The sequence below is a fragment of the Lithobates pipiens genome, unplaced genomic scaffold (assembly GCF_037356315.1).
Source record: "Lithobates pipiens isolate NorthernLeopardFrog02 unplaced genomic scaffold, aLitPip1_a1.2 Scaffold_16, whole genome shotgun sequence".
NCBI classification, from domain to species: Eukaryota; Metazoa; Chordata; class Amphibia; order Anura; family Ranidae; genus Lithobates; species Lithobates pipiens.
Genome location: NW_027507748.1, coordinates 275,442,067 through 275,468,136, shown reverse-complemented (window position 1 = coordinate 275,468,136; position 26,070 = coordinate 275,442,067). Strand labels below are relative to the sequence as shown.

The 26,070-nt window shown below is 42.0% G+C and overlaps 1 protein-coding gene across 3 annotated transcripts in view; it reads left to right on the top strand.

Annotated features, from left to right (window-relative positions):
• The window catches only part of BLTP3A (bridge-like lipid transfer protein family member 3A), a 142,576-nt gene that overhangs the window by 95,372 nt on the left and 21,134 nt on the right, over positions 1-26,070 (top strand). For all 3 annotated transcript variants that reach the window (XM_077481433.1, XM_077481432.1, XM_077481434.1), the window contains 10 exons: positions 8,278-8,418; positions 9,036-9,109; positions 9,192-9,318; positions 9,420-9,610; positions 9,690-10,702; positions 10,939-11,078; positions 14,659-14,738; positions 14,880-14,997; positions 24,580-24,842; positions 25,643-25,751. In XM_077481433.1, coding sequence (XP_077337559.1) covers positions 8,278-8,418; positions 9,036-9,109; positions 9,192-9,318; positions 9,420-9,610; positions 9,690-10,702; positions 10,939-11,078; positions 14,659-14,738; positions 14,880-14,997; positions 24,580-24,842; positions 25,643-25,751 — 2,256 coding nt within the window. The remainder of the gene's footprint in view (positions 1-8,277; positions 8,419-9,035; positions 9,110-9,191; positions 9,319-9,419; positions 9,611-9,689; positions 10,703-10,938; positions 11,079-14,658; positions 14,739-14,879; positions 14,998-24,579; positions 24,843-25,642; positions 25,752-26,070) is intronic.

The window sequence follows — 26,070 nt, the reverse complement described above, 5'->3', positions numbered from 1 at the left end:
ATTTGACCCGGTTACCTAAACAAAGTTGGAGGAAATTAAGTAGAGTTTTCCCCATCAGAAGATTCATTCTTATCTCTTGCTCTAGTGACTATGGTTCTGGTGGCAACAAAGAGTCACCACACACATTGCAATCTGACCATACAATCTCTGTACATTTATCTTTAGATCTACCAAAACTATGTAATATGAGGACCTAACTAAACTATTCAATCAGTTGGTATACAACCAGATGGGCTCCTGGACTACATATTTGTTGGTAGATCTAACAGGAATTGTACAGTCAGATTGTAACGTATGGTGAGTTTAAGATTGTAAATTCTTTTAATTTGGGGATATTTCCTCCCCTGAAGTAAATCTCCCAAGTGGGACAGAGACAGCAGAAAATAGGGGTTTTAACCATTCCCTACTGTCCTCAAAAGTCAACAAAGAAAGTTTTTTTTTTTAAATCTAAACACACACTTTAAGATTTGCAAATGCATTTAATGGCATTCATTGATAAATACTTCAGGAGCTTATCCAAAACTGAATGCAGGAATATTCTGGGTGCTGGAGAGTATTTCCCAGCACACTCCTTCCGGTTTATACATTTTACATTGAATATTCCCTACTGACATTTTTGAATATATAATATTTCAGATATACATGCATGTAAAAGTACCTGGAGATATATAAATAATGTAATTCACATTAAATTCTGAATTTTTTTATTTATTTTTTTATTTTTTCACATCTATACTTTATACCATAATAAAAAGGAGCAAACTTTTAAAAATGTGAGTCAAAACAGTTAATCTACCTCATTTGTGACATGTGGTCAGGTTGGCAAATTTTTGTAGCATCAACATGTCCGTTATTTTTTACCATTATTTTCAGCATTTTCTAGCTTTTCTCAATTTTATTATTCTATATTGATGCAAATGTATCTGACAGTTGCACTATTAAATAGATAATACTGCAGATGAATACTGCAACCTGAAGGTGGCTTCTGTTTTTATTATTGAAGCCTGCATGTGATCACTGTTTGATCTGACATAATCACATGAATAGGGACCATTCTTTCAAATCATCTGTGGGAACCCAGGCTGTCATTGACAGCTGAAATTGAGAATCAGCAGGCTCACAAAGGGGAGAGCATTTAAAAAAAAAAAATTATTCTGGAAACCAAGTATCATGCATTTTTTTTTTAACACCCAAGAGAATACAATTTCGATTGTTGCAATACTTTTGTCACACCGTATTTGAGCAGCAGTCTTACAAGCACACTTCTTTTTTTAATGAAAAAGTAAGACAACAGTAAAGTTAGCCCATTTTTTTTTATATTGTGAAGGAGAATGTTACACCGTGTAAATTTATGCCTAACATGTCACACTTCCAAATTGCACCCACTCGTGGAATGGCGACAAACTTTTGCCCTTAAAAATCTCCATAGACGACATTTAAAAAATTCTACAGGTTGCATGTTTTAAATTACAGAGGAGGTATAGGGCTAGAATTACTTTCAGATGAAAGTAAATTTAGCATTTCATTTGAAAATCAAGGTCCCAGAGTCTGGAGGAAGAGTGTAGAGGCACAGAATCCAAGTTGCATGAGGTCCTGTGTGAAGTTTCCACAGTCAGTGATGCTTTGGGGAGCCATGTCATCTGCTGGTGTTGGTCCACTGTGTTTTATCTAATCCAAAGTTAGTGCAGCCCCCTACCAGGAAATTCTAGAGAACTTCATGCTTCCCTCTGCTGACCATTTTTATGGAGATGCTGATTTTATTTTCCAGCAGGACTTGGCACCTGCCCATGATCGTAGTATCACTGTGCTTGATTGGTCAGCAAACTCGACTGACCTAAACCCCATAGAGAATTTGTGGGGGGTATTGTCAAGAGAAAGATGGGACACCAGACCCAACAATGCAAATGAGCTGAAGGCTGCTATCAAAACAACCTGGGCTTCTATAACACCTCAGTAGTGCCACAGGGTGATCGGCTCCATGCCATGCCGCATTGATGCAGTAATTCATGCAAAAGGAGCCCTGACCATGTATTGAGTGCATACTATACTGTAAATAGCAAGCGTCTGCTTTATACACCAAGTACTATGACCCTTTTAGTATGTGCAAAATGCTACATAAATATTTAGCGTAGCTGCCCCTAAGTGTATCCTCACTTAAACTGTAAGTTTGAAAGAAAAAAAAAAAAGGTTGGCGCTAACACTTCCAGTATAAGACCACACTTGGCAAAAAACAAAACAAAAGCTATAGCATGTAAAAAATATAGCATGTAGAAAATGTCCCACACCATCGGTGTAAAAAAGTGCTCTATTCCTTTCATTTCTTAATTAGCCACTCTTGTGCTCCACCATGTGTGATACACCAATGCTCATACCACAATTAATGTGACCTCTTCGTTAAGGAGGTCATGTAGCGCTTTAATGTAGACTTGGGGTGAGCCTTCATCTGATCTTGTACAGTAAGTAACTGGTTCTTCCCTCCAGTAGATTTTCCTCAATTCTCTCCCTGATAATATTTAACTGGTTGCCGACCGCCGGCCGTCAAATGACGGCCAGGCGGCGCACCTATTGTGGCGGGAGGATGTCATATGACGTCCTCCCGTTTAAACAGGGAATGCGCGTGATCGTGTGCGCGCATCCCTGTTTCTTCGGTGGCGGCGTGTCATGGAGACACCGCTCGCCACCGAAGGGGGTGAACAGACATTCGTTATGGCTGTTTACCACGTGATCGGCCGTGATGAAGTCATGGCCGATCACAGATGGTCACACCCCGAACGTGCACGGCGCATGAGCGCGCTGCGCGTGCACGTCGGTGGCGGCGTGTTCCCCGGGAACACTGCTCGTCACCGACGCTGGTAAACAGCCATTGGCCGACTGTTTACCCACGTGATCGGCTGTGATCCTTTCACAGCCGATCACTAAAATGTAAACAAACCGCGGTAACGGTATGTTACCGGGTTCTCCTCCTCACACACCGATCGTGTGTGAGGAGGAGATTGCGGTAACATCTCGTTACCGCATACAGTGTACACCAATCACACTGATTGCCCCCCCCAATAAAGAGGACCTGTCACCCCCCCTCATAGTACCTGTCAATCACAGTCCATCAGAGTACCTGTCCCAGCCCATCTGAGTACCCGAGTACCTGTCCCGGCCCATCTGAATACCCGAGTACCTGTCCCGGCCCATCTGAGTACCCGAGTACCTGTCCCGGCCCATCTGAGTACCCGAGTACCTGTCCCGGCCCATCTGAGTACCCGAGTACCTGTCCCAGCCCATCTGAGTACCCGAGTACCTGTCCCAGCCCATCTGAATACCCGAGTACCTGTCCCGGCCCATCTGAGTACCCGAGTACCTGTCCCGGCCCATCTGAGTACCCGAGTACCTGTCCCGGCCCATCTGAGTACCCGAGTACCTGTCCCGGCCCATCTGAGTACCCGAGTACCTGTCCCGGCCCATCTGAGTACCCGAGTACCTGTCCCGGCCCATCTGAGTACCCGAGTACCTGTCCCGGCATTTCAGAGTACCCGAGTACCTGTCCCGGCATTTCAGAGTACCCGAGTACCTGTCGCGGCACATCAGGGTACTCGAGTACCTGTCACGGCACATCAGGGTACCCGAGTACCTGTCACAGCCCATCTGAGTACCCGAGTACCTGTCACAGTCCATATGAGTACCTGTCACCGCCCTTCAGAGTACCCAAATACCAGTCACCAAACCATCAGAGTACCTGTGTACTTGTCACCAGGCCATCAGAGTACCTGAGTACTTGTCACCAGGCCATCAGAGTACCTGAGTACTTGTCACCAGGCCATCAGAGTACCCGAGTACTTGTCACCAGGCCATCAGAGTACCCGAGTACTTGTCACCAGGCCATCAGAGTACCCGAGTACTTGTCACCAGGCCATCAGAGTACCCGAGTACTTGTCACCAGGCCATCAGAGTACCCGAGTACCTGTCACCAGGCCATCAGAGTACCCGAGTACCTGTCACCAGGCCATCAGAGTACCCGAGTACCTGTCACCAGGCCATCAGAGTACCCGAGTACCTGTCACCAGGCCATCAGAGTACCCGAGTACCTGTCACCAGGCCATCAGAGTACCCGAGTACCTGTCACCAGGCCATCAGAGTACCCGAGTACCTGTCACCAGGCCATCAGAGTACCCAAGTACCTATTTGCAGCCCATGTCTCATAGAATATATGTTGGGGTGTTTGCTTTCCAAAATGGGGTAATTTTTTGGGTAATTTGTGTCATTTATGCTCCTAGAACGCATGAACGTACTACTTCAATGTTCGGCCTCTCTATGTGGCCAGGCTGTGTAAAAGTCCTACACATGTGGTATCGCCATACTCGGGAGGAGTAGCAGAATGTATTTTGGGGTGTAATTTTTGCTATATACATGCTATGTGTTAGAAATATCTTATAAATTGACAATTTTGTGTAAAAAAAAAAAATGCGTTTTAATTTTTTTCCACATATTCCAAAAACTTCTGGAAAAAAAATGAACCGTTCAAAAGACTCATTATGCCTCACAGATTATACGTTGGGGTGTTTGCTTTCCAAAATGGGGTCATTTTATGGGAAATTCCATTGTCCTGGTACTCCAGGGCCTTCAAAAGTGTAATAGGTGGTTGAGAAACGAGATGCGTAATTTTTGCTCGTAGAACGTCTGAAGGTACTACATCAATGTTGGTGCTCTGTATGTGGCCAGGCTGTGTAAAAGTCTCACACATGTGGTATCGCCATACTCGGGATAAGTAGCAGAATGTATTTTGGGGTGTAATTTGTTGTATGCATATGCTGTGTGTGAGAAATAACCTGATAATATGACAATTTAGTAAAAAAAAATAAAAAAAAAATAAAAAATCTTCATTTTGCAAAGAATTGTGGGAAAAAATGACAACTTAAAAAAACTCACCATGCTACTTACTTAATACCTTGGAATGTCTACTTTGTAAAAAGGGGTCATTTGGGGGGTATTTGTACTTTCCTGACTTGTTAGTGTCTCAAGAAATGAGATACACCTGATGTACTGAAGGCCTCATCAGAAGTGATCAATTTTCAGTGATTGGCACCATAGTTTGTAGACTCTATAACTTTCACAAAGACCAAATAATATATACTAATGTGGGTTATTTTTACCAAAGATATGTAGCAGTATAAATTTTGGCCAAAATTTATGAAGAAAAATTAATGATTAGCAAAAATTTATGACAGAAACCAAGAAAAATGCATTTTTTTCACAAAATTTACGTTTTATTTTATTTATAGCACAAAAAATAAAAAACCCACTAGTGATTAAATACCACTAAAAGAAAGCTCTATTTGTGTGGAAAAAAGGACGCAAGTTTCATATGGATACAGTGTTGGATGACTGAGTAATTGTCATTCAAACTGTGAGAGCGCTGAAAGCTGAAAATTGGTCTGGTCAGGAAGGGGGTGTAACTGCACTGTATTGAGGTGGTTAATCAGCACCTTAACCACTTGCCGACCGCCGCACGACGATATACGTCGACAGAATGGCACGGGCAGGCATATGGGCGTATATATACGTCCCTGCCTTCCCCCCGGTGCCTGCGGAGGTCGGTATTCGTTCGGTAGCGATCCGGGATGAGGGGGCGGCCATTCATTCATGGCCACCCCCTCGCGATCGCTCCCGACGAATAGAAATGCTCCGTGACATCACTTCCTCTCCTGTAATGTAAACACAGGAGAGGAAGTGATGTAATCTCTCCTCCGTGTCGGTATTTTTCGTTCCGGCACCGAGGAGAGAGGATCGGTGAGTTGCACCAACACGACACTACACAGTAGAACATGCCAGGCACACTCACACCCCCCCTTCACCCCCCGATCACCCCCCCAATTACCCCTGCCCCCCCCAGTCACAGTGACACCAATTGCATTTTTTTTGTTTTTTTTGCATTGGTGTCATTTGTGACTGTAATAACTGTTAGGGTTAGCCCCCTTTAGTTCTAATGTACCCCCCTAACCCCCCCAATAAAGGTTTAACCCCGTGATCACCCCCCGTCGCCAGTGTCACTAAGGCTGGGTTCACATTGCAGCGGTTTATGAGAATGAATGTGATTCACACCGTACTGCAGTGCAAATCACATCCGATCTCTGTGCGATTCGAGTTCAGCCATACAGATAGTGTGGCTGAATTCGCGCCGCACCCGCCGCAAATTCGCACGAGACCCTTTTTATGGTCCGCAGCAGAATCGGATCGCATGGGTGTTCACACCATGCGATCCGAGTTTGCAGATCGCACTGCGATATGCGAACTGATATGGGGGTGTCATTAACATTTCACTGACACTCCCAGCAGTTCGCATAGGGCAGTGTGAACTGCCGCCGGGAGGCATGCGATGCGGGAACCCGCCGCGGATTTGTGGCGTTCCTGCATCGCTCCAGTGTGAACCCAGCCTAATAAGCGATCATTTTTCTGATCGCTGTATTAGTGTCACAGGTGACGCTAGTTAGGCAGGTAGGTATTTAGGTTCGCCGCAACTTTTTATAGCGCCAGGGACCCCCATATACTACCGCATAAAGCCCCCTGATTGCCCCCTAGTTAACCCTTTCACCAGTGATCACCATATAACTGTTACAGGTGACGCTGGTTGGTTAGTTATTTTTTTATAGTTTCAGGGCACCCGCCATTTATTACCTAGTCTCACTAGTGTACCCCTAAATTTAGGGGTGTCTACTTTCCAAAATGGGGTCATTTGGGGGGGTTTGTGCCATCTTGGCATTTTATGGCCTTCAAAACTGTAACGCCCTTAGAAAGCCTGAAGGCGGTGCTTGGTTTTCGGGGCCCTGTACGCGGCTAGGCTCCCAAAAAGTCCCACATATGTGGTATCCCCGTACTCAGGAGAAGCAGCAGAATTTATTTTGGGGTGTCATTTCACATATGCCCATGGCATGCGTGAGCAATATATCATTTAGTGAAAACTTTGTGAAAAAAATAAATAAAATAAAAAAGTTTTTAATTTTCCCGCAACTTGTGGCAAAATATAAAATATTCCATGGACTCAACATGCCTCTCAGCAAATAGCTTGGGGTGTCTACTTTCTAAAATGGGGTCATTTGTGGGGGTTTTGTGCCATCTTGGCATTTTATGGCCTTCAAAACTGTAATAGGTATTGAGAAGCGAAATCAAAAATTTACGCCCTTAGAAAGCCTGAAGGCGGTGCTTGGTTTTCGGGGCCCCGTACGCGGCTAGGCTCCCAAAAAGTCCCACATATGTGGTATCCCCGTACTCAGGAGAAGCAGCAGAATTTATTTTGGGGTGTCATTTCACATATGCCCATAGCATGTGTGAGCAATATATCATTTAGTGACAACTTTGTCATTATTCAATCTCTTGAGGCAAAAAAATAAAATATTCAATGGGCTCAACATGCCACTTATCAATTTCCTTAGGGGGTCTACTTTCCAAAATGGGGTCATTTGGGGGGGTTTTGTACTGCCCTGCCATTTTAGCACCTCAAGAAATGAGATAGGCAGTCGTAAACTAAAAGCTGCGTAAATTCCAGAAAACGTACCTTAGTTTGTAGATGTGACAACTTTTGCGCAAACCAATAAATATACAGTTATTGACTTTTTTTTTACCAAAGACATGTGGCTGAATACATTTTGGCCTAAATGTATGACTAAAATTTAGTTTATTGGATTTTTCTAATAACAAAATTAGAAAATATCATTTTTTTTCAAAATATGCGGTCTTTTTACGTTTATATCGCAAAAAATAAAAATCGCAGAGGCAATCAAATACCATCAAAAGAAAGCTCTATTTGTGGGAAGAAAAGGACGCAAATTTTGTTTGGGTACAACATTGCATGACCGCGCAATTACCAGTTAAAGCAGCGCAGTGCCAAATTGTAAAAAGACCTCTGGTCATTGACCAGCAAAATGGTCCGGTCTGAAAGTGGTTAAAGTGTAGCAGTCAGTGAAAGAGGGGAAGTTAATACAGCACAGGAACTCCAAAACTCCACGTGTTAATCTTTCCAACTGATCTTGTTAAATCAGCCTGTCCTGTTCTCTTGCTGATCGCTCCGTTACTGAAGTAATAATACAGTACACAGGACCATCACCTATTTTCATATCATGCTGGATATACTTCGCTGCCTCTTCCTTCACACAAGCCAGCCCTCGCTCACACTGGTGTGGGAGTATTTCTACATGCTATATATTTTTTACATGTTGTTTGTGAAAATGTGCCAAACCTTTTTTTCTTTCATATATAAGGTTAAAGTTGCCAATTTTCTTTTATTTTTTGCAGGTCAGAGCTGCGCACATTGGAATCGGTTTTCCACTGCAATGGGTACCTGTGAACAGTGGAGACAGGAACTTGCCCAAGAGAGGCAAGCAAAAGAGGACTGTAATGACAGTGTGCTAGGAAAAATGTCATCTCCAAAACATGGTAATTTTAAAGTTTATCCAAATTAATTTTTTTAGGCATTTTTTTTCTCTCCAAATTTTTACCTAACGATCCTGTCAGCATCACAAGCGGAGATCAAAGATATATATCGGCTAACAAGATTTAAAAAAAATTTTTGCACTTGTCATCCAAATACAATAAAATGCTTTTGATTGTATAGCAGCCCAAAAAAGAGCAAAGAAAAAAGAGGTTCATTGTTAGGGTTGAAAGACCATTAAAGTTTGAAAATTGCCTCTGCAAACCTTGCTGTAGTTTACTAATCTTACCACTTCCATCTTTCACTAATTAACTGTGCACAAGGCCAGCGTATTTGTCTTCTTAAACTTTCATATAGTATTTTATTTAGAACCAGTGGATTACCAAAGATTAATGATTCTAGATCTCTGCACATTACTGGATTCCTGCTTGCATGGCCACTAACTATTTCCATTCGTGTCTGCCTAAATTATCTTGGAAATCCATCCCTATGTATGGTCAAGGAAATTAGATCTTCGACATATGAGCAAGCTACATGTGTTTAAATTTCCCTGCACCCTCTTCTTTTTCTATTCATTTTGTCTTTCTTTGCACAATAAATAACTGTGGTTATTTTTACCTAGGCAGTACAGGATCATCCTCCTCCCTTTACTTCCGGTCTGTACTGATCAGAGTAGATGATATGGACATTCATCAGGTAGGAAGGTGGAATTGTAAAACTACAAGAACTAGTTTGTCATCCTGTACTGGTTTATAACTGCTTTGTTTACCCTTTAAAGGTATCTTCCTCAGGACAGAGCCCACAAAAACCGCCACTTATTTCATGTGGTCATATTCCTGGTGCTTGCTCTGCTGTACACCTTCAATATACTGAGTATTATCGTTTTCCAGGAGACAGCCTTTCAGGTGCTTTAGTAATTATTTATGACTATACTTTGTGCTTTTTTTATTTGTTTAGCATAGAGGATGCCCTCTGTTCTTGTTGTTCATTTATTCTTTCTCTGCAGTGCCTCCTCCTGCTCTGTACATACAGCTACATGGTCTGCTGTTACACATTGCTGCCCAGTCTGTCCTGTGGCTGAATTATTTTATGTTAGACCTATCATATCACCTTCAGCACTTTGCTGCTGTTACTTCTATCGTGAATGATGAAGCTGGAGAGCACAGAGATGTGCGTCTGGATGGATTTAACCTTAAGGTTTGTCTTCCTATTACTTCTCTGTCAGTTGTTATTTTTGTGCTTTTTTTCTCACATTTGACTTTTTCTTGCCTTACAGCTAGGTTTCCCCGTGCCATCTCCTTCTTACAGTCCACCTGAACGACCTTCTTCAATATGTGCCCACCTTACCTCAGTTACCCTAACGAACACACGGCAAGCTCCTGGGTCAACCATTGACCACCTTCAGAATACCTTCCGGTCCTTTGCTGCCCACAAATCTTTTCATTATCCTCCAGGACCTTTGCATAATGCATTTCTGTCTCATGTGTATCCTTCCTCTGAGCCCCCCTCAACATCTTTATGGAGTTTACATAGTCCTGGTATGTCATTGCGATTTGAGGGAGGTGTTCCCAAACAACAGATGCTTCTCCACCCCATACCATTTACTGCCCTGGCCTGCTTTTTAATATCTGAACGAGAACTACATGTTATGTTCAATGTGGATCAAATGGTACGATTGCAGCTAAACCACTACCATTACCTTACTTTACTACGTTTACAGGAGCAGGTTCAGGCCTTGTTGGAAGGGTTGCAAAATGTAGCAAATTCATCATTGCACTTTGCCATAGAAATGCCTCCGCTCTGCCCTCCTGCAGTCTGTGTTGGTCTACTGATTCCTGTAGTCACTATTTCCCTTATGCTTCCTGCTTCCCACTCCCCAGTGCAACCAGAGGACTCTGAGAGGAGCAGCCTTATTGGATTTGAACTGACAGATGGAGACACAGGAAGTGAAAGGGAGAGGAACAAGTTAATCCCAGTTAATAAAAATGAGGTTTCACTTCTTGGTCAGGAACCAGTACAAGAGCCTCAGGAGGAGTTTGTTGTGCACTCAGGAATACCTGCTCAACCCAGAGAACATGTCAAGGCAGAAAAAGTAGACGTGCCAGTAAAAGACAGTCTAAATAAGGTGGTGGCTCAAGATACTACACAGGCAAAGGAACTTTCTGTTGATCTGTTTTTGGGAAAGGATTTTGCACGTGACACTTTGCTTAATACACTGGGTCTGACAAAAGAGAATTTTAGCCTTGGGAAAGAAAGAATGCAGCGTCTTCTGGGTGACACTAAACATAAGTGTGTGATACTTCATCTGAACTTACCATATTGTACACAAATTCTTCATGCTTTACACTAGACCATTGGTCTCTTTCTTTTTCCTGGTACCATCTCCATGTTATTATCTTTGCTGCATTTCCACCCCTTTTTTATTTTTCATTTTTTTCATTTTTTAATAGATTTACATTCTTTTCCAAGTATTTGTCTTTCGAGCACAATATAATGTTTGCTGTTTTTTTTATTTTTTATTTCAGGGATGTGGATGCTACTCATAATATGATAAGCTCACCTATTTCTCGCACACAGTCTCTTGACACAGTTTCAATTGAGGGGCTGGATGTTTTGTCTCTGGACAGCGAAACTACGGAGAATTTCTTACTTAAAATGGATGCTGGTAAATTAAAACACAAAATCTTTAATCTTCAACAGGTGTTACGATAAACAAAGGTTTTGTGTACGAGTCAAACAATGCCTAAACTGATCATTGTACTGTATATGGCTAGTGACCAGGTTAGACTGTACACCATCGGGGATGTGTGGTTTCATTGATTTCTCTGTCGGGTTGCTGTTGGAATACAGTTGGGTAATTTGTGAGAGGGATTTTGCATTTGAGCGGATGGCCATTGTAAGAAGGCTATTGGCAGGATTTACATGAAATATATTGCTTATATCAGCACATTAGAAAATTACCTCCTTCTTGATGAAGCAGACACTGCTGCTTAAAATGTGCAAAAGCTTTGAATATTGCAATGTCATTGACTGATAAATATTTATGATGAATCAACTACAGCAAATCCCTTACATACGAACATTCAATTTGCGAACTTTCAAAGATTGGAACATGTGTTTGGATCTTTAATCCTGTAAAACTGGGTACAAACACTCATTTATTTTTTCAGAAAAAAAACTGACAGATCACCATACCAACACAAGCAATGTTGGTGCAGTGATCTTCCCCACTGTGCCTTTGTGTTCTGACGGAGAATTGGCCCACCAGAAGAGTGCTGATCTTTGTTGGATTTATGAATGTGCTCCCGGGAACAGAACTTGTTCCTAAGTAGGGGACTTATTGTACAAACCTTCGTGTTTGCCTGGTAGGAATTGTTATACTATGGTTTTATGGTTAACAAGTTTTTAAGCTTGATCTGAAAAAACTGGATATATTTTTTCTATGATTGGTTGATGTACATTTTATGTTAGCTATCCAGAGGTCCTGTATCCATTATTTTATGCTACAAACAAATAGGGGTAGAGATACCTGTTGACACTCTAAATATGTATAATTTCACTGCGTATTGCAAATTCTGTCTATTTTTCAGCTGCCTCATTTTGTTCTCTACAGTAGTATGGGTCTGTAAAAAATAGATGGTGTTGCGCTCCACGCTAAATAAATTAAATCTAATAACACAATTGATAAATAATCGCATAAAATCTTGAAGATGCACTCATGCGATTAAAATTACTATTAATTATAACTACAAACTTTAGTGCAAAAAATTAATGCCAAGTGATTAATTCAGTGCTCGGAGTAAAGCTAGTTCCTACTATTATTCATGAATGAAGGAACTAAAAATGATCTATACAATCATAATAAAGTGCCAGATAAAAAACGCAGATCTTAATAGAAATACTTCAAAAGAATCGTGACATCAAACAAATCTGTGTCAGTCCATGAAAGTGCATCCAAGTGCCAACATGTGTGCAAAACTTATATATAAAAAAACCATATATAATAAATACACAATAAAAAGAATATAGAACGGTGTGTGAAAAGTATCACAAAGTACAAAGACAATAGTCCAACAAACGTGATTGCTAAAAGTGTCTCTAAATTAACATAAAAAACTAAGTAATAAAGTTCATGCAGGAAATGAAATAAATCCACGCTGTGCTATGTGAAGAAATTAATCCTGTGAACGACCCCGGGATAATTCCACCAGTGATCTTGCAGCTCCTTAAACGTGGGTGCTCACACACTGAGTGCAGTGGGTACCTTACCTCACTGCTGTCAGTCAGACAGCAATATGCTCCAATATAGCGGTTGTGTCCTCAAATGGGATGTATGTCCTCAGTGGGTGTAGGGATACTCCAATACTTTGCGGTGTATATCCTAAATGCAGTATGGGCGCCCCCAAAACTTTTCCTCCAGATACTCCGCAAAGGATCGCAAGTCAGACCCAAGAAAGAAAAAAGGGGGGCTCCAATAGTGAAGTACGTCACACAAATACTTTATTATAAAAGGACCAAGTCCTGGGTACTCACATTTATGCAGTAAAATTCAAACGTTTTTACATCTAACAAACAACGAACGGCTTCCTCGTTCGTACCCCAGACGTCACTTCCGGTATCCTCCTATGGCCTAGGAGGATACCGGAAGTGACGTCCGGGGTACGAACGAGGAAGCCGTTCGTTGTTTGTTAGATGTAAAAACGTTTGAATTTTACTGCATAAATGTGAGTACCCAGGACTTGGTCCTTTTATAATAAAGTATTTGTGTGACGTACTTCACTATTGGAGCCCCCCTTTTTTCTTTCTTGGGTCTGACTTGCGATCCTTTGCGGAGTATCTGGAGGAAAAGTTTTAGGGGCGCCCATACTGCATTTAGGATATACACCGCAAAGTATTGGAGTATCCCTACACCCACTGAGGACATACATCCCATTTGAGGACACAACCGCTATATTGGAGCATATTGCTGTCTGACTGACAGCAGTGAGGTAAGGTACCCACTGCACTCAGTGTGTGAGCACCCACGTTTAAGGAGCTGCAAGATCACTGGTGGAATTATCCCGGGGTCGTTCACAGGATTAATTTCTTCACATAGCACAGCGTGGATTTATTTCATTTCCTGCATGAACTTTATTACTTAGTTTTTTATGTTAATTTAGAGACACTTTTAGCAATCACGTTTGTTGGACTATTGTCTTTGTACTTTGTGATACTTTTCACACACCGTTCTATATTCTTTTTATTGTGTATTTATTATATATGGTTTTTTTATATATAAGTTTTGCACACATGTTGGCACTTGGATGCACTTTCATGGACTGACACAGATTTGTTTGATGTCACGATTCTTTTGAAGTATTTCTATTAAGATCTGCGTTTTTTATCTGGCACTTTATTATGATTGTATAGATCATTTTTAGTTCCTTCATTCATGAATAATAGTAGGAACTAGCTTTACTCCGAGCACTGAATTAATCACTTGGCATTAATTTTTTGCACTAAAGTTTGTAGTTATAATTAATAGTAATTTTAATCGCATGAGTGCATCTTCAAGATTTTATGCGATTATTTATCAATTGTGTTATTAGATTTAATTTATTTGGCGTGGAGCGCAACACCATCTATTTTTTACTTACTATCACTTTGAGGGGAGGGTTTGCACCTCTGTCGGTGTTTTTGCTGCAACCACACCAGCCTGCTCAAATTCTACCACTATAGCGCGAGGATAATCCACCATTACCAAAGTAGTATGGGTCTGCTGTTGTTAAAACAAAGTGTCAAAAGAAACTATGGGACTTATTTAACCAATGAACCTGCACTTCCATTGCCTCTCTACATACAGATAGGGTTTATTTTACACTTCATTCTGCCATATCTGCCATTATTTGCCATGGAATTAAAAGTAGCACCCCACCAAAGATTTTGTGTTTAGTTTTAGATGCAGTAATGAAAGGATTATAAGTTTCGTTTTTTTATTGATATTTATGTGTCCACTAGAAAAGCTTTCCCCTCACTTCCTGTCCCAAAAACACAACAGGAATTAAAAGGAAATCTCTGCCACCAGAACAGATGTCTTAATTTTGGATATTTCCCCTCTACTTCTTTTCTAGGGACAACTGTAAACATTTAGATACGCAAAATTAGAGAAGATCAAAGGGTCCATTTAAACCAAAGAGGGATGTGTAATGTCGTTGTTCTAAGCAATTTTAATTGGCAATTTTTTTAGATATTTATTTTTGTTTTAGAATTGGAAGTTAATGCAGAAACAGCATTATCTGATCAAGACACCACCTCTCAAAGTACAGAGGGTCCTGAACCACTGCAGGTAAGTGAGGCACTTACAATCTTGGTGACAGAGAAAAGCTTTGATTAAACTGATATAAAACAAAACAAGCAAATCCAGTGTGATTTTTTATTTTATTTTTTGTATTATTATTATTATTATTATTATTCTTCAATTTTTTAGATTTTGACTTTGGCCCTTCACCATGTCACTTCTGTGACTCGTGTACATGGGGAAGATGTTTCCGTTATTGTTCAAGCTTTGGACCTCAGCTGTGCACAAAAGATTGAAGATTTGAAAGGTAAGGATGAGGGTTCTTTTCTTACTTGCATTTATTTTGAGGGGTATAAAAATTTAGTCTGAAAAAATTACACATTTCTAATTCTATATGAATAATAATAGTATTGGTCCCTATTTATTAATGTATCGGATTCTTTTCTTTCTTTCAGTGCAAATTAAAAGCAGAATGTGTTTGTTACAGGCAACATGAATACTAGTTTACACAGTTTGTTTAATAACATAGGTCTTGTGCAACGTGAATTCTGAAGTATTTCCCCCGCCCAGAAAGCCCAGGGGCCCATAGACCTCAATGTCCGCATACAGCCATGCACAATTATTCATGCCTATGGGCAGCTGCGCGCTGCATCTGGGCTTCCTAGAAGGAAAAGAATGCTGGAATTTATGTTGCAGGGGCTCAGATGCTCCTATGCAAGAGACCTTCACACTTCTGACTGGACAGTTGAAGACATTTTAACACTTTGTTTATAAATTTAAAAACCCTAGAGAATCTCGCTGGTTTATGTCTTTTACATATTGTTTATTTTTTTTTTTCCTTCATAAACACAAAAAACTCTTTGTGGGGTTTCCTGATTGTATACCTTGTAGGTGACGTGACTTTATTGTGTTACCACTCAGAGCCATCCTCCTTGATATAGTTTATATTGTGATTTGGATTGTAATGGCGGACTACAGACCCATTGCGTGTGGCTCTTCTCACTGGTATGAACATATTATGTAGTGCTCTCTACATTACACGTTTTTCTTCTGTTTGTCTTGTCGTCTACCATAAATAGAATTAAAAAAGAGAAAAAAAAAAAAACCCTAGTGAATCTAAACACATTCACTATGCTGGATTTACAGACATTCATAGAAGAATTATCTGCATCATTAATGACATTTAGGCTACATTCACACCGGCAGTTAGGGCCAGTACAAATAGCAGCAGGAATCAAAGATTTCTGCTGCGGCTAGGTGCGGCCACCGGCCCCGTTCACTACAATGATAGGTCGACGGCAGCTTCCATTATTTGCTGCTGTCCGCACAGCAAGCAATTACCTGCAGGGATCGCTGCTGGATGCACACAAAGTGTGTCCAGCAGCAATCACCACAGGTAATCGCTGGCTCTGCAGAAAAGTTAATTGTGTTCTGCGTAGCATAGATGGATACCAGGGTGATAACAGTCCTTAAAAACACAAATTCATTACTTTATATGGTAATATAGAGTGCATCTGGAAAGTATTCACAGCGCTTCACTTTTTCCACATTTTGTTATGTTACAACCTTATTCCAAAATGGATTAAATTCATTTTTTTCCTCAAAACTCTTCAAACAATACCCTGTAATGACAACGTGAAAGAAGTTTGTTTAAAATCTTTGCAAACTCATTAAAAAGAAAAAACAAAAAAATCCTATGTACATAAGTATTCACAGTCTTTGCTCAACACTTTGAAGCACCTTTGCCACCAATTACAGCCTCAGGTCTTTTTGAGTATGATGCTACAAGCTTGACACATCTATTTTTAGGCAGTTTCTCCCATTCTTCTTTGCAGGACCTCTCAAGCTCCTTCAGGTTGGATGGGGAGCGTTAGTGCACAGCCATTTTCTGATCTCTCCGGAGATGTTCAATGGGGTTCAAAACTGGGCTCTGGCTGGGCCACTCAAGGACATTCACAGAGTTGTCCTATAGCCACTCCTTTGTTATCTTGGCTGTGTGCTTAAAATCGTTGTCCTGTTGGGAGATGAACCTTTGCCCCAGTCTGAGGTCCAGAGCACTTTGGAGCAGATTTTATCAAGGAGATCTCTGTACATTGCTGCATTCATCTTTCCCTCGATCCTGACTAGTCTCCTAGTTCCAACTGTTGAAAAACAACCCCACAGCATGATGTTGCCACCACCATGCTTCACTGTAGGGATGGTATTGGCCAGGTATTGAGCGGGGCATGGTCTCCTTCAGACATGACGCTTGCCATTAAGGCCAAAGTGTTCAATCTTTGTTTCATCAGACCACAGAATTTTGGTTTCTCGTGGTCTGAGAGTCCTTCATGTGTCTTTTGACAAACTCCAAACGGGCTGTCATGTGCCTTTTACTGAAGAGTGGCTTCCGTCAGGCCACTCTACCATACAGGCTTTATTGGTGGAGTGCTGCAGTGATGGTGGTTCATATGACAGGTTCTCCTCTCTCCACAGAGAAATGCTGGAGCTCTGTCAGAGTGACCATCAGGTTCTTGGTCACCTCCCTGACTAAGGTTCTTCTTCCCTGATTGCTCAGTTTGGCTGCGTGGCCCGCTCTAGGAAGTTCCAAACTTTTTCCATTCACAGATGATTGAGGCCACTGTGCTCATTGGGACCTTCAATGCTGCAGAAAGTTTTCTGTACCCTTCCCCAGATCTGTGCCTCAATACAATCCTGTATCTGAGGTCTACAGTCAATTCCTTGGACTTCATGGCTTGGTTTGTGCTCTGACATGCACTGTTAACTGTGGGACCTTATATAGAGAGGTGTGTGCCTTTTCAAATCATGTCCAATCAACTGAATTTACAACAGGTGGACTACAATCAAGTTGTAGAAACATTTCAAGGATGATCAGTGGAAACAGGATGTACCTGAGCTCCATTTTGAGTGTCATGGCAAAGGCTGTGAATACTTGTGAATTATGTTTTAATAAATTTGCAAAGATTTCAAACAATCTTCTTTCACGTTGACATTATGGGGTATTGTTTACATAATTTTGAGGAAAATAATGCATTTAACCACTTGGGTACCGCGCTATTGCCGAATGACGGCATTAGCGCGGACCTAGATTTCCAGGACTACGTCTATTGACGTCGTCCTGGTTACGAGCGGCCTGCGCGCCCCCTGAGGGGCGCGCGCGGCGCGCTCTGTGATCGGCGAGTCCGTGAGACTCGCCTGATCACCGATCCGTGTAAGGGGTCGATCCCGACCCCTTATCACGTGATCAGCTGTCAGCCAATGACAGCTGATCATGTGATAGAACGGAGCCGGTAATCGGCTATTATTCCTCCTCGCGCTGACAGCGCGAGGAGAAAAAAAAAAGCCGATCACCGGCGGCCGTGATCGGGACATCAGTCCCGATCACGGCCAGCAATGAAAGGCAGCACATGCCACCTGCCAGTGCCCACCTGCCTCCCGCAGTGCCATCCTGAAAAATAACAAAGTAAAAGTAAGTGCCCCCCGTCTGTGCCCATAATGCCCACAGTGCCACCCCACAGTGCCACCCACAGTGCCACCCCACAGTGCCACCCCACAGTGCCACCCCACAGTGCCACCCACAGTGCCACCCAATCTGCCTCAAAGGTGCTGCACCCCAGTGCCGCCCATCAGTGCCCAGCAGTGCCGCCCATCAGTGCCCAGCAGTGCCGCCCATCAGTGCCCAGCAGTGCCACCTATCAGAGCCACCTATCAGTGCCACCTATCAGTGCCCATCAGTCCCATCTATCTGTGGTACCTATCAGTGCCCATCCGTGCCACCCATCCGTGCCACTTATCCGTGCCACCCATCCGTGCCATCTTATCTGTGCCCATCTTTGCCCATCAGTGCCGCCTTATCTGTGCCCATCGGTGCCGCCTTATCTGTGCCTATTAGTGCCGCCTTAACTATGCCTATCAGTGCCCACAAGTGCAGCCTATCAGTGCCCACCAATGCAGCCTATCAGTGCCCACCAATGCAGCCCATCAGTGCCCACCAATGCAGCCTATCAGTGCCGCCTAATCAGCGCACTTCAATGAAGGAGAAAAATGACCCGTTTGCAAAATTTTATAACAAACTATTAAAACATGATTTTTTTTTTTTTTTTTTTTGCATCTTTTTTTGTTTGTTTAGCAAAAAATAAAACTCCGAGCTGTAACTAAATACCACCAAAAGAAAGCTCTATTTGTGGGAAAAAAATGATAGAAATTTCATTTGGGTACAGTGTTGTATGCCCGCGCAATTGTCATTCAAAGTGCATCAGCGCTGAAAGCTGAAAATTGGTCTGGGACTGAGGGGGGTTTAAGTGCCCAGTAAGCAAGTGGTTAATCCATTTTGGAATAAGGCTGTAACATGTAACATAACAAGATTTTGAAAATGTGAAGCGCTGTGAATACTTTCTGGATGCACTGTAAGTATGGTAATATGTCCTGAGTGAAGTTTTCAGTGGATGTTACATTGGCTGAGTTCTAAACTGGATGATAAGTACAATAAGCACCATTTCACGTTTGAGAACAGAAGTAGGTGAATGTCCAGCAATTTAGTTTTAGCTGGCAAATGTGCAGATTTATTTTCCTGACAAGATTTGCTAGGAATTGTTTAAAACTGAACTCCAGGCTAAACAATTATTATCCAAATACAAGCAGCATACCAAAAAGAACCAAATCAGAGACTTTTCAGGTGCCACTCCTATATTTGAGAATGGCTTGCATTAACCACTTCAGCCCCAGACCACTTTTTGCGATTCTGCACTGCGTCGCTATAACTGACAAATTTTTTCCCCCTCAGTTTAGGCCGATACGTTTTCTTCTACATAATTTTGGTAAACAAAATCACAGTAAGCGATTATTGATTGGTTTGCGCAAAAGTTATAGCGTTTACAAAATAGGGGATAGTTTTATGGCATTTTTATTAATCATTTTTTTTTTACTAGTAATGGCGGCGATTGGTGATTTTTATTGTGACTACGACATTATGGCGGGCACATCGGACATTTTTGACACATTTTAGGGACCATTGTCATTTATACAGCAATCACTGCTATACAAATACACTGATTCCTGTGTAAATGACACTGGCAGTGAAGGGGTTAACCAGTGGGTGGCAGTGTAGGGGTTAAGTGTTCCTAGGGGTGTGTTACTAACTGTTGGGGGCTGGGCCTTCTTTTAGTGAACACTGATCTCTGCTCCAATCACATGGAGCAGAGATCAGCGCCACTTGTTGCTAGTTAGAACGGGGAGATGCTGTTTACAACGCCATCTCTCCGTTCAGCCTCCCTGTGAGACGATTGCGGGTATGCCCACGGCGATCAAGTCCACGGGTCCCGCAACCGGACTCGCAGGGGTCCCGACCATGCACGCTGCCGGCGGCACGCTCGCAATGGCAGGGTGGCATTAAAGATTGGACGTACCTGTACGCCAATATGCCTGCCCGTGCCATTCTGCCGACGTACATCGGCGCGCACTGGTCGGGAAGTGGTTAAGATGCTTTCCATTTCGATACTTTTACTTGAACACAAAAAAGTTTACATACTAAAAACATGTTTAAAATGGTTGTTACAAATAGATAGATCAGTTATGCCCCTTAGGTAACATGACATCATAGCTGCATGATACTGCCTATCCAACCTCCTACATTTTTAACATGTATGTACAGTTAACTGTATAGCAATACATTTACATATTAGGCTATATTAGTCCACTCATTGGGTGAGGAGGGCGTGAAGCTCTTGCAACACGTTTCGCAGGTAAACATCTGCTTCTTCAGGAACTGTGGAACTTTATTAGAGTCTTTATCGAAAACATCAGAACATTCCAAAATCTGTTTCAAATGTCACTTATATACAGATGCAAAAGGTATAATACACGTACATAGTTAATAATTGTCCTTACATATAGTTTCAGTGCAGCTGTACAGCCTAATACAGCAAGAGACCTTGAGCCTGAGCTTCTGCCAGGGATAGTACTCCCTATCGGTCTTAGGAAAAGGTGGGAGGATGGCAAACAAATATACAGTTGTGCTCATAAGTTTACATACCCTGGCAGAATTTATGATTTCTTGGACATTTTTCAGAGAATATGAACAACACAATAACTTTTCTTTCACTCATGGTTAGTGTTTGGTTGAAGCCATATATTATCAGTCGACTGTATTTACTCTTTTTAAATCTTATTGACAACACAGACTACCCAAATGACCCTGATCAAAAGTTTACATACCCCAGATCTTAATACCGTGTATTGCACCCTTTAGCATCAATGACAGCTTGAAGTCTTTTGTGGTATTTGTGGATGAGGCTCTTTATCTTCTCAGATGGTAAAGCTGCCCATTCCTCTGGGCAAAAAGCCTCCAGTTCCTGGAATTTCATGGGCTGTCTTGCATGAACTGCATGTTTGAGATCTCCCCAGAGTGGCTCAATGATATTTAGGTCAGGAGACTGAGATGGCCACTCCAAAACGACTTTATTCTGCTGTAGCCAATGACAAGTCGGCCTTGTGTTTTGTATTATTGTCATGTTGGAATGTTCAAGTACGTCCCATGCGCAGCTTCCTGGCTGATGAATGCAAATGTTCCTCCAGTATTTTTTAATAACATACTGCATTCATCTTGCCATCAATTTTGACCAAATTTCCTGTGCCTTTTTTAGCTCACACATCCCGAAAACATCAGCGATCCATCTCCGTGTTTCACAGTAATAATATTCTACCTTTTCATCATAGGCCTTGTTGACTCCTCTCCAAATGTAGTGTTTATGGTTGTGGCCAAAAAGCTAAATTTTGGTCTTATCGCTCCAAATTACATTGTGCCAGGAGGTTTGAGGCTTGTCTCTGTGCTGTTTGGCGTATTGTATACCGGATACTTTGTGGAATTTGCGTAGTAATGGCTTTCTTCTGGCGACTCGACCGTGCAGCCCATCTGTCTTCAAGTGTCTCCTTATTGTGCATCTTGAAACAGCCACACCACGTTTTCAGAGAGTCCTGTATTTCACCTGAAGTTATTTGTGGGTTTTTCTTTGCATCCTGAACAATTTTCCTGGAAGTTGTGGCTGAAATTTTAGTTGGTCTACCTGACTGTGATTTGGTTTCAACAGAACCCCTAATTTTCCACTTCTTGATTAGAGTTTGAACACTGCTGATTGCCATTCTCATTTCCTTGGATATCTTTCTATATCCCTTTACTGTTTTATACAGTTCAATTGCATTTTCACCCAGATCCTTTGACAATTCTTTTGCTTTCCCCATGACTCAGAATCCAGAAACGTCAGTGCAGCACTGGATGAAAGATGCAAGGGTCTGTCAGGAGTCCAGAAACTCTTTGACCTTTTTATACACACACGCTAATTACAAGCAAACAGATCACAGGTGAGGATGGTTACATTTAATAGCCATTCAAACCCCTTTGTGTCAACTTGTGTGCATGTTCTCGGGCCAAAATCACCAGGGCATGTGAACTTTATTTTTATTTTATTTTTTATTCTGGAAGACAGAATAGAAGGTAAATTGCATCCATGCAGGTATGTGATCTTTTGATCAGGGTCATTTGGGTAGTTTCTGTTGCCATTATGATTTACAAAGAGTAAACACAGTTGATTCATAATAAATGGCTTCAGCCAAACACTAACCACGAGTGAAAGAAAAGTTTTTGTGTTCTTGTTCATATTCTCTGAAAAATGGCCAAGAAATCATAAATTCTGCAGGGTAAACTTATGAACACAACTGTATATGGGGCACTCCTATGGCTTATGCTAAAATGCATTCTGTAATCGCTATGTTGAAAAATTGGTAGATTAAATATTTTTCCCCAAACCTGATATTAAGACCCCTTTCACACTGGGGTGCTTTTCAGGCATTTTAGCTCTAAAAATACCGCCTGTAAATCGCCTCTCAAGCCACCCCAGTGTGAAAGTCGAGTACTATCACACTGGGGCGGTGCACTTGCAGCATCTTTGGGGCAGTGCGGGAACGGTGTGTACATCGCTCCTCCACCACCCCTGCCTATTAAAATGAATGGGCAGTGCTCCCGAAGCACCTGCAAAGCGCTATGGCAATCCCGCAAAATGAGCACTATTAACCCTACACACTACCGACCACAGAGGAGGCAGAATACGACATAACATCTGATGGGCATGTCATGTGCAGGCCATTGACTACGTCATACATAGAAGTTTAATTTCTGTCGAACCCTGCCAGAGCAGCTTATATGGCTGCACAACGATAGTGTCTGCACATTAAGATTTGTGCCATCTAGTGGCCAAGAATCAAACTATCTTTATAGAGAGAAGAATTCCAAGATTTGGTTCTCTTCTTTTTTTTTTTGGTATTTGATATAGGGATGTGGTGCATCTTAAGCAAGGCTAGCAGCCCCTTTAAATTTTTAATATAAATACAAAAGGCATGTTTATTACTTAAATCTGGGAGTCCCTTGTATATATCTTCCTGATTTGTACAGCAATCCTTCATGAAACAACTCCTTAACATTGCCTCTATGCAGGAGTTTTTTGTAGTAAAGACCAGGCAGTGATTCTCTCTATCTCTTGTGGTCTTGTATCCTCCTCCTACAAGTTTTTGCAGGCAGCCTGTATTTGGAGGGCCTGCTAGGTTCTACCCACAGCTATGTAATCTGCACAGGTTATGTGCAGTGCTGTGATGATGTCATGCTGCTTTATCAAGGTAATATCTGGGTTTTCAAGAGCATTTAGTACACACAAATGGTTTTATATAGTTAGTAGCTATTGAGGAATGTCTTAAACATTTTTGTGTTTGAAGTTCAGCTTTAATGATTGTTGTAGGCTAATATTCTTAGTGACGTTGTCAACAAAATAGATTGAGAGGGACACTTGTAGGAAAAAGCTTTCTCAACTAAGGGTTCATGCACACTGGGCTGTTACAGGCATATTATATACCTAGCATAATTTCTGGTGCCCGGGGAGGCATAGATGCTGCGTACAACCTGCAGAATGTGAGGGTACATTACCCTCACATATGCACCCAATGTATTTTTTTTTTATTTACCCTAAAATTTCCACGTTCATGGAGTACAAATTAGGGTTGCACCAATACTAGTATCAATGCCGATACCGAGCATTTGCACAAGTAGTTATACTTGTGCAAATGCTTCCGATGCCTAATCCGATACTTGTGTTGTCCTCCGTATAGCGGAGGAGCCAAGCAACCTCACAGATGATTGGTGCCTGTAGCTGCCCGTACCAATCTCCCTGTATACCTGTAAAGCAGCTGATAGCCGCAGGAGAGAGAGGAGGAGAAGCGGCTATACAGGGAGATCCGTGCCTGTAATGGCCGCACCAATCGTACCGACCTGTCCCCTGTATCCTCTGGCTCCTTGGGTCCTGCTCTTGTCTCTTGAAACACAAGCTGGCCTATAAAATTGAATTGCCCCCACAACCCCTCTCCCAGCATATGCAAAATATTTGCTTAGGGTAGATCTAAAAGCGAGAAATACTTGCTTTAACTTATGTTTTTACAGCAGTTTGTTCTGCAAACCTCTTCTCCTCAGTGCTGGAATGTGGTCTGGTCCTTGATGTCATCAATTACAATGTATTGTGCATGATCATGTGAACGAAAGGCAAGGCAACACAACTGGCCAAAAGAGCTGCTTTGGTGGTTCGGTCATCACTGTCAGAACAGGCAGGAGAGAGACTGTGGGGCCATGAGTCTTTTTGCTTAAATCGTCCCCAGGAAAAGCAAGCTTTTTTTTTTTTGCATGAGTTTGGGGGGCTAGCCCAGAATTGGGCTTTAAGAATTTCATTTGAATGTAAACACTAATACAATGGCAAAATATCACAAAACATGTTTTGGCATATTTAGGTTTAATCTTGATACAGTAATACTGTATTACACATTATAAAATCATCACATCTTCTATTTTTATCTCTACCAGCCTCAATGACAAGTATTCCAGGTACTCCTCCTTCTCCCCCATCCACTCCCCGTGTCACATTGCACTTTGATATTGGCCCTGCTGCAGCCTCCTTCTCCCCACTTGCTGAGCGTAATGGATTTCTACAAATGTGGATTCAGGATTTTTGCTCAGAGATACCAGTTTCTGCAATAACCCACCTAGGACCTTTCCTAGAGGATGAGAAGATTCCTGAGATACTTCCGATGATGATTCAGGTCAACAACAGCAAGATCACACTTCATGTGAGTATGTGCAGTGTGCAAAATGTCAGTGCAACTTTTACTGTTTGCATAACACAAACAACTTTTGCTAAGCACTATTTACATCTTTGCTGGTAATATACCCTAAGAGTCCATTCACACAGGGGCAACACGACTTCCAGCGCGACTTTTGGAGGCAACTTGGACACGACTTGAGTATGAATAACAGCGTGACTTGGAGCGACTTACAACACTACTTTAGCTTAGCTTAGCTTAGCTTAGACTTTGGCCGTGGCCAATCAGAGTATAATCAGCTCTCAAGGGGGAACTCCACGCCAAATTTTAAATTAAAAAACGGCATGGGTTCCCTCTCCAGGTGCATACCAGGCCCTGAGGTCTGGTATGGATTTTAAGGGGAACCCCCCCACGCCAAAAAGTCCCCCCAAAATACATACCAGACCCTTACTTGAGCACGCAGCCTGGCCGGTCAGGAAAGGTGGTGGGGACGAGCGAGCCCCCCCCCCCCCCCCCCGAAGCGTACTAAGCCACATGCCCTTAACATGGGGGGGTGGGTGGTACCTGCTCCCCCCCCCTCCCCCTGAAAGGTGCCAAATGTTACACCGGAGGGGGGGGGGAGCAGATAAGCGGAGATTCCACTTTTGGATGAAACTCTGCTTTAAATGATCACATTCATTTTATTGGTGTACCATTAATTTAAGTCTAAAGTATTTACAAGACTTTGCACTAAAAAGTCACATCTGTACAAATGCTAAACAATAGTATGGTAGAGTGCATGGCACTTTCAAGCAATGAGATGAAACATGTTTTTTAATGTGTAATAGGATGATGGGCCACGACTTTACCCCTCTCCAATCTCTCCTGAGCCAGTTGCCTTCTCTTTGAAGAACCTCAAGGTACAGCGGAAAGAGGATGGCGTTTTCCGCCTAATAGGTAAGGACTTTACTGAATACTATAACTGTATGATTTTATCTTAATGCAAGCGAAAGAGGGGTCTACCTGCTTGCATTACAAAGACATGGGTGCAACCGGTATTTAAACACTGTATAGTAAAATGTTTAATGAGTGCGTGTGCACAGATATTTTTTGAAATATACTTGTAATGCCTAGGAAAGTAATATCCAAGGAAGAAATAGGAATCCCTTACCTAACAGATACTTGTTAAAGCAAACCTGTGCCCTGACTATTCACACTAAAGTATTATATATTCTGGACGAGCAGCAAAAGCTCATTATGAAATTTGGTAGCTCTT